Below are 9,109 nucleotides of genomic sequence, written 5' to 3' on the forward strand. Positions count from 1 at the left end.
CTCAGTCCCCATCCCCTCCATCCCCCATCCCCCTCCCATCCCTCCCCCTCAGTCCCCATCCCCTCCCCCTCAGTCCCCATCCCTCCCCCTCCCCCCTCAGTCCCCTCCCCATCTCTCCCCCTCCATCCCCTCCCCTCCGTCCCCACCCCTCCCCCTTCATCCCCTCCCCCTCCATCCCCCTCCCCACCCCTCCTCCTCCGTCACCGTCCCCACCCCTCCCCCCTCCGTCCCTTCCCCCCCCCTCCGTCCCTTCCCCCTTCGTCCTCTCCCACCCCCTCCTCCTTTTCTTGAACCTCAGCAACATGACTTGCATTATCTTACCGTGTATGTATGAATAATATTCTTACTCCCCCTTTCTTGTGACAGAACTAATCCTCAGTGAGGAAGAATTGAAGAAACTGCAGGAGTTTGAGGAGCAGTGTGTGGAACAGTACTTCAAACAGAAGGAGGACCGAGAGCAATCATCGAATGATGAGCGCATTCGAATCACAGCCGACAGGTGGGTTGTTGGACTGGCTCTTTGCTCGTAGAATCTTGTCACTGGGACTTCGCAATGTGTGTTCCGCTCTGTTCACACTGGCTGGAGTGACCACATTCTGCACAGGACAGCCCACGATTTTCCGTCTATTAGGAAGATAGGAACAGGAGGCCCTTGAGCCTGTTCTGTCATTCAATTAGATCATGGCTGATCTGTATCTCAACTCTCTCTACCTGCCTTGGTTCTGTAACCCTGAATATCCTTACCCAACAAAAATCTATTCATCTCCATTTTGAAATTTGCAATTGACCCCCAGCCTCAACAGCTTTTTGGAGGAGAGAGTCCCAGATTCCCACCGCCCTTTGTGTGAAGAAATGCTTCCTGACATCACCCTGAACGACCGGGCTCGAATGGTAAGGTTCTGCCCCCTTGTTTTGGACTCCCCCCACCAGAGGAAATGGTTTCTCTCCATCTACCCTATCAAATCCTTTAATCAACTTAAACATCTCAATTAGATCACCCCTTAATCTTCTATATTCAAGAGATTACAAGCAATATCAAAGTGAGTGCAATTTCAGTTATGGTCTTCACTAAGAAACATGATCTCATTTATCTGACCAATTCTTCCCTCGACATTTCAGGGTGGAGAACATGGCAATGCGTTTAGAGGAAGTGAATGAGAGGGAACATTTCATGAAAGCTTCACTCCAAACTGTTGATATTCGATTGGCCCAACTGGAGGAGTTCACTGGCCGCATGGTCAATGCGATGGAAAAGCTGGCGGGGGTAGATAAGGCAGAGCTGACCCACACTCGCTCGAGATGCCCTTCAGAATGTGATGCTTCCTACCTGATCAGACAGAACAGCACTGAAGCAACGAGCATGTATCGTTTCCACATGGATGGAGATGACGCAACCTTTGAGGACAGCGTGGGCCTAATGTCTCCTGCCATGGGATCTCACAGGAAGCGGTATTCCTCTGAGAGAGACGAGAAGGACCTTGTGGAACAGAAGGTGACCATGTCGCCAAGGCGTCAGCTTGGGTTCCGACAATCCTCCAGCTCCCACGGACAGAGGGAAAGCAGCCAAAGGTTGGAGGTCACACAGGACCCCCGCAGTTTCAACTCTTGTGTAGATATCTTTGTTTCTTCATCCAATGGCTGTCCGAGCCCACTGAAGATGAGAGGGGAAACTAATTATCAAAGGTTTCTGCGTGAAGCAGAAGCTGGGTTTGATGGAAATTCTGTAACTGAAGCTGTGTCAGTCACGCGAACTAAGTTGGAGGCTTGTATCTCGTTTCCCTTGGAGAAGTCCAAATCAGTGAGCTACTTTGCTCCGCAGATGCATGCCGCACGCCAGACCACAGTGCTGAAGGCGAGAAGCGTCATATTTGGGCCAGGAGGCCTGGTGTCCGGTCAACAAGAAAGCTGGGGCTCCGACTGTGGCTATATTATGGACCATGTACATTCTACAAACTGGGCCGCTCGGTGCGACCGCACGTTCCGTAAGAATGTGCCCGAAGAGCAAGTGATGGTGGAAGAGGCCGTTCGCCAAACATTACTGTCCTCTCCCGAGACTCTGGCAGAACAGAAACAGCAGCTGACCGACACAGAGGATGCCGCTGAATCCGGGAGCTTTGTCTCTGCTCGCTCCACATCTCGAGCAGAGAGGCCCAGGAAAATCCCAAAGTCCGAAAACTTTCTAACAGTTGCACCAGATAGAATCATCTCCCCAAGGTCAAAGAGCCTTCATGGACCGTACAGGAAAACAATGCCCAAGATGGGAGAAAGCTTCGACAAGCCGAAACAAGCATTCAGCACAAAGGATCTGCGGCAGGTGTGTGTGGACCCCCGCTCGGTGCGTGGGGACCCCCGCTTGGTACGTGTGTATCCCCGTCAGACGGACAGCAGCCGAGTAACAGGCCAGAAGAAGAAATCCACCGAGACATTTTGCTAAACGATTTCCTTCAGCTTCCTGTTACTCCAAGTCCCGACTGTTATCAGATGAACTTTAGTGCACCACAAGTTTTAAACATCTTTAGTCTCTTTTTCTCACCAATTTTTCTCCTCCTTTCCTTAATGACACTGACCCTTGCTGTGGGACAGATACAAGACGTCCTAATATTTCCCAAGTGGCTATTCATCTGTGAGCCTGGACAGTGACTTTAAAAAAAAATGTTTATTTATTCCCGGGATGTGGGTGTCGCTGGTAAGGCCGGCATTTATTGCCCATCCCTAATTGCCCCTTGAGAAGGTGGTGGTGAGCCGTCTTCTTGAACCGCTGCAGTCCGTGTGGTGAAGGTGCTCCCACAGTGCTGTTAGGGAGGGAGTTCCAGGATTGTGACCCAGCGACGATGAAGGAACGGCCGATATATTTCCAAGTCGGGATGGTGTGTGACTGGGAGGGGAACTCGGAGGGGGTGGTGTTCCCATGCGCCTGCTGCCCTTGTCCTTCTAGGTGGTAGAGGTCGTGGTTTGGGAGGTGCTGCCGAAGAAGCCTTGGCGAGTTGCTGCAGTGCATCTTGTAAACGGTGCACACTGCAACCACGGTGCGCCGCTGGTGGAGGGAGTGAATGTTGAAGGTGGTAGATGGGGGGGGGGGCCATAAAGCGGGCTGCTTTGACCTGGATGGTGTCGAGCTTTTCCTGCATCCTCCAGTTCAATCTCACACTATTTTGTAAATTTAGCCACAGATATTGTAGCCTAGGTACTGGGCTTAATGGTGAGGGCACGTTGGCCTCTTAGATGTGAGAAATTATATTAGATTAGTCAGGTTAACTTGAACTGTGTCAAAACCTGCAAGAATTGAGTGAAGGAAACTTCATCTCATTACAGCCTAGTTACTAAACACTCAGCTAATTTCTGATTGGTGCGTAAATACAGAATTTGATTGAAAGAAATGCAGAAAAAATTTAAGTTCATTTTTCTTGTAAGCAAAGGGAATTATTCTACCTCAGGATTCCTTTCTTCAGTTTGAAAACTAAACTGCTGATATAGTTTTTGACTTAATAATCACTCGAGTGATGGAGTATTCACATTTTATTTCCAAAATACTTTCATAAACCCTGATTCCAGTGCTGCAAATACTGAGCGTTAACTAGCAATAAGAACACAAGAAATAGGAGCAGGAGTAGGCCACCTGGCCCCTCGAGCCTGCTCCGTCATTCAATATGATCATGGCTGATCTGACCATGGACTCAGCTCCACTTCCCTGCCCGCTCCCCATAACCCTTTATTCCCTTATTGCCCAAAAATCTGTCTATCTCCGCCTTAAATATATTCAATGACCCAACCTCCACAGCTCTCGGGGGCAGAGAATTCTATTGATTTACAACCCTCAAAGAAGAAATTCCTCCTCATCTCAGTTTTAAATGGGCGGCATCTTATTCTGAGACAATGCCCCCTAGTTTTAGTTTCCCCTATGAGTGGAAATATCCTCGCTGCATTCACCTTGTTGAGCCCCCTCATTATCTTACATGTTTCGATAAGATCACCTCTCATTCTTAACTCCAATGAGTATAGGTCCAACTTACTCAACCTATCTTCATAAGTCAACTCTCTCATCTCTGGTATCAATCTAGTGAACCTTTCTGAACAGTCTCCAATGTAAGTATATCCTTAAATACGGAGACCAAAACTGTACGCAGTACTCCAGGTGTGGCCTCACCAATACCCTGTACAGTTGTAGCAGGACTTCTCTGCTTTTATACTCTATTCCCCTTGCAATAAAGGCCAACATTCCATTTGCCTTCCTGATTACTTTCTGTATCTACATACTAACTTTTTGTGTTTCATGCACAAGGACCCCCCAGGTCCCACTGTACTGTAGCAATTTGCAATTTTTCTCCATTTAAATTATAATTTGCTTTTCTATTTTTTCTGCCAAAGTGGATAACCTCACATTTTCCCACATTATACTCCATCTGACAAATGTTTGCCCACTCACTTATCCTGTCTATATCACTTTGCAGATTTTTTGTCCTCCTCACAATTTGCTTTCCCACCCATCTTTGTATCATCAGCAAATTTGGCTACATTACACTCGGTCCCTTCATCCAAGTCATTAATATACATTGTAAATAGTTGAGGCCCCAGCACTGATCCCTGCAGCACCCCACTAGTCATTGTTTGCCAACCAGAAAATTACACATTTATCCCGACTTTCTGTTTTCTGTTAGTTAACCAATCCTCTATCCATGCTAATATATTACCCCCAACCCTGTGAGCTTTTATCTTGTGCAGTAACCTTTTATGTGGCACCTTACCGAATGCCTTCTGGAAATCCAAATACACCACATCCACTGGTTCCCCCTTATCCACCCGGCTCGTGCATCCTCAAAGAACTCAGCAAATTTGTCAAACACGATTTCCCTTTCATAAAACCATGCTGACTCTGCCTGATTGAATTCTGCTTTTCCACATGTCCTGCTGCTGCTTCCTTAATGATATACCCCAGCATTTTCCCAACGACAGATGTTAGGCTAACTGGTCTATAGTTTCCTGCTTTCTATCTGTCTCTTTTCTTCAATAGGGGCGTTACATTTGCGGTTTTCCAATCCACCGGGACCGCCCCAGAATCCAGGGAATTTTGGTAAATTACAACCAAAGCATCCACTATCTCTGCAGCCACTTCTTTTAAGACCTTAGGATGTAAGCCATCAGGTCCAGGGAACTTGTCTGCCTTTAGACCCATTATTTTGCCGAGTACTACTTCATTAGTGATAGTGATTGTATTAAGTTCCTCCCTCCCTATAGCCCGTTGATTATTCACTGTTGGGATGTTTTTAGTGTTTTCTACCGTGAAGACCGGTACAATATATTTGTTCAACATCTCTGCCTCCATTATTAATTCCCCAGTCTCATCCTCTAAGGGACCAACATTTACTTTAGCCACTCTTTTCCTTTTTATGTACCTATAGAAACTCTTACTACCTGTTTTTATATTCCGTGCTAGCTTATTTTCATAATCTATCTTTCCTCTCTATCATTTTTTTTACTCGTTCTTTGCTGGCTTTTAAAAGTTTCCCAATCCTCTGGCCTCCCACTAGTCTTGGCCACATTGTATGCCCTTGTTTTCATTTTGACACCATCCCTTATTTCCTTAGTTAGCCACAGATGGTTATTCTTTCTCTTACAGCTTTTCCTTCTAATTGGGATATATTTTTGTTGCAAGTTATGAAATATTTCCTTAAATATTTGCCACTGCTCATCAACTGGTCCCATACTTTAATCTATTTTCCCAGTCCACTTTCGCCAACTCTGCCTTCATACCTTTGTCGTCTCCTTTATTTAACCTTAGGACACTAGTTTGAGATCCAACTTTCTCACCCTCCAACTGAATTTGAAATTCAACCATGTTATGGTCACTCATTCCTAGAGGATCCTTTACCAGGAGCTCATTTATTAATCCTGTCTCATTACACAGTACCAGAACTAAGATAGCCGGCTCCCTGGTTGGTTCCGCAATGTACTGTTCCAGGAAACTATCCCAGATACACTCTATGAACTCTTCCTCAAGGCTAACCTGGCCAATTTGCTTTATCCAATCAATATGAAGGTTAAAATTGCCCATGCTTATTGCCGTTCCTTTTTTACAAGCCTCCATTATTTCTTGATTCATACTCCATCCAACATTGTAGCTACTGTTAGAGGGCCTATAGACTACTACCACCAGTGACTTTTTCCCCCTTATTATTCCATATCTACACCCAAACTGATTCAACATCTTGATCTCTGAGCCAATATAATTTCTCACTAATGCACTGATCTCATCCTTTATTAACAGTGCTGCCCACCTCCTTTTCCTTTCTGCCTGTCCTTTCGAATTGTCAAATAACCCTGAATATTTCGTTCCCAGTCCAGCTTACCTTGCAACCGCGTGTTTGTAATGGCTAACAGATTATATCCATTTGTATCTATTTGTGTCGTCAACTCATCTATTTCATTACGAATACTGCGTGCATTCAGATAAAGAGCTTTTAAATTTGTTTTATTACCCTTTTTTGCTGCTTTGACCCCACTTTCTGATTCACTTTTATGTTTGTACATTCTATCCTTTCCTGTCACGCTCTGGTTTTTATTTCCCCCAGTGCTACCCTGCTCTATTGCCTTCTCCTTATTCTTGGACTTTAAAATTTTCGCTCAGCTGAACTGCCCCACTAATTAGTTTAAAGCCCTCTCTACAGCTCTAGTTATTCGATTCGCCAGGGCCCTAGTCCCAGCACAGTCTAAGTGGAGCCCGTCCCAATGGAACAGCTCCCTCTTACCCCAGTACTGGTGCCAGTGTCCCATGAACCAAAACCCATTTCTCCCATGTGCTCAATGTGCTGTAACCATCAACTTGTCAGTAACTCTCGGCCACTCCAGACACTGGAGCCAGCTGTCCAGAAGTCGTCACTCTGAGCATGCTGCTCTTTGTGGGGTGCATTTGCTGTTGCCAAATCTGTGGGTTTAAATTGTCCTGGCAATTTTCTGCAATATGCTGAATGGTTCAAAGTATTTGTCTTATCTTCTTCATATTTGAGATCCTGGCTTACTGTCACTTTAAAATACTTCTTTACTCATAGTTATAGTCAGTACTTTTGAAGTGGGATTTCCTTGGAATACAATAGTAATAAAAATGTTGGGTTTATTATGACTGGATTGTTTGTCCTTTTTTTAATATCCGTGCCCCCGCTCCTGTGTATAAACAGTGTTTATCTGAACTGGGATTGTGATTCTGCATTGATGACCTGATGATTTTCAGGGTGGGCTGTGTTCACGGGTGAGTGGGGTTCACGTGAGCTGTTCCTGAGCCACAGACCCCATTCCTCTCCCTGGCAATTCTCTGAGGCTCAACCAGACTGTGATCTTGATGAGTTTCCGACCCCATATCCTCTCCATCACCAAGCTTGAATACTTCCACATTCTCTGTCCCTGCCTCGGCCCATCTGGTGCTCAAACATAGAAACAACGAAAATAGATGTAGGAGTAGGCCATTCAATGAGTTCATGGCAGAACATGCAACTTCAGTACCCCATTCCTGCTTTCTCGCCATACCCCTTGATCCCCCTAGTAGTAAGGACTTCATCCAACTCCTTTTTGAATATATTTAGTGAATTGGCCTCAACAACTTTCTGTGGTAGAGAATTCCACAGGTTCACCACTCTCTGGGTGAAGAAGTTTCTCCTCATCTCGGTCCTAAATGGCTTACCCCTTATCCTTAGACTGTAACCCCTGGTTCTGGACTTCCCCAACATTGGGAACATTCTTCCTGCATCTAACCTGTCTAAACCCGTCAGAATTTTAAACGTTTCTATGAGGTCCCCTCTCATTCTTCTGAACTCCAGTGAATACAAGCCCAGTTGATCCAGTCTTTCTTGATAGGTCAGTCCCACCATCCCGGGAATCAGTCTGGTGAACCTTCGCTGCACTCCCTCAATAGCAAGAATGTCCTTCCTCAAGTTAGGAGACCAAAACTGTACACAATACTCCAGGTGTGGCCTCACCAAGGCCCTGTACAACTGTAGCAACACCTCCCTGCCCCTGTACTCAAATCCCCTCGCTATGAATCTTCATCCATGCCTTTGTTACCTCTTGACTTGACTGTTGCAATGTTCTCCTGGCTGACCTTCCACCCTGGGTGGCTCAGTGGGCAGCACTCTTGTGTCTCGTGCATTCAAGTTCCACTCCAGAGACTTGAGCACAAATATCTAGGCTGACACTCCAGTCCAGAACTGAGGGAGTGCTGCACTGTCGGAGGGGCAATACTGAGGAAGCGTTGCACTGTTGGAGGGGCAGTAGTGAGGGAGCGCCGCACTGTCGGAGGGGCGGTACTGAGGGAATGCTGCACTGTCGGAGGGGCAATACTGAGGGAGTGCTGCACTGTCGGAGGAGCGGTACTGAGAGAGCGCCGCACTGTCGGAGGGGCAATACTGAGGGAGCGCCGCACTGTCGGAGGGGCGGTACCGAGGGAGTGCCGCACTGTCGGAGGGGCAGTACTGAGGGAGCGCTGCACTGTCGGAGGGGCGGTACTGAGGGAGTGCCGCACTATCGGAGGGGCGGTATTGAGGGAGCGCCGCACTGTCGGAGGGGCAGTACTGAGGGAGCGCCGCACTGTCGGAGGGGCAGTACTGAGGGAGCGCCGCACTGTCGGAGGTGCCATCTTTCAGATGAGACATTAAAACTGAAGCCCTGTCAGCGCTCCCAGGTGGGTGTAAAAGATCCCAGGGCCACTAAGAGCAGGGGAGTTTTCCCAATGTCCTGGAAAATATTTAACTTATCAACATCACGAAAACAGATGATCTGCTCATTATCACATTGCTGTGTGTGGGAGCTTGCTGTGCACAAATAGCTGCCGCATTGCAACAGTGACTACACTGCACGGTCTGTGGAGCGCTGCGGGACGTCCTGAGGTCGTGAATTGCCCCGCATTCAACTCGCACCCACTGCCGTGGGGCCCGCGGAGCGCGTCTCCCCCACACACCAACCCGTTCCCTGGCCCCGCCCCCGGCTCTCCTGGCCCCGCCCTCCTTTTTGGCCCCGCCCCAGTCCCTGACCCCTCCCCCCCACTGAGCCCCTCCCATGGCCCCGCCCGCTCCTGGCCCCGTCCCCAGCCGTCTCTTAGCCCCGCCCCCTCCTCCCTGGCCCCTCC

At 47.7% G+C, this 9,109-nt stretch overlaps 1 protein-coding gene across 1 annotated transcript in view; it reads left to right on the plus strand.

Annotated features, from left to right (window-relative positions):
* Positions 1–2,764, plus strand: part of LOC139233542 (transient receptor potential cation channel subfamily M member 1-like) — a 7,992-nt gene extending 5,228 nt beyond the window's left edge. The window contains exons 2-3 of the mRNA XM_070863944.1: positions 367–499; positions 1,120–2,764. Of these exons, the coding sequence (XP_070720045.1) occupies positions 367–499; positions 1,120–2,434 (1,448 nt within the window). The 3' untranslated portion in view covers positions 2,435–2,764. The remainder of the gene's footprint in view (positions 1–366; positions 500–1,119) is intronic.
* The last annotated feature ends 6,345 nt before the right edge of the window (positions 2,765–9,109 follow it).

The sequence above is a fragment of the Pristiophorus japonicus genome, chromosome 21 (genome assembly GCF_044704955.1).
Source record: "Pristiophorus japonicus isolate sPriJap1 chromosome 21, sPriJap1.hap1, whole genome shotgun sequence".
NCBI classification, from domain to species: Eukaryota; Metazoa; Chordata; class Chondrichthyes; family Pristiophoridae; genus Pristiophorus; species Pristiophorus japonicus.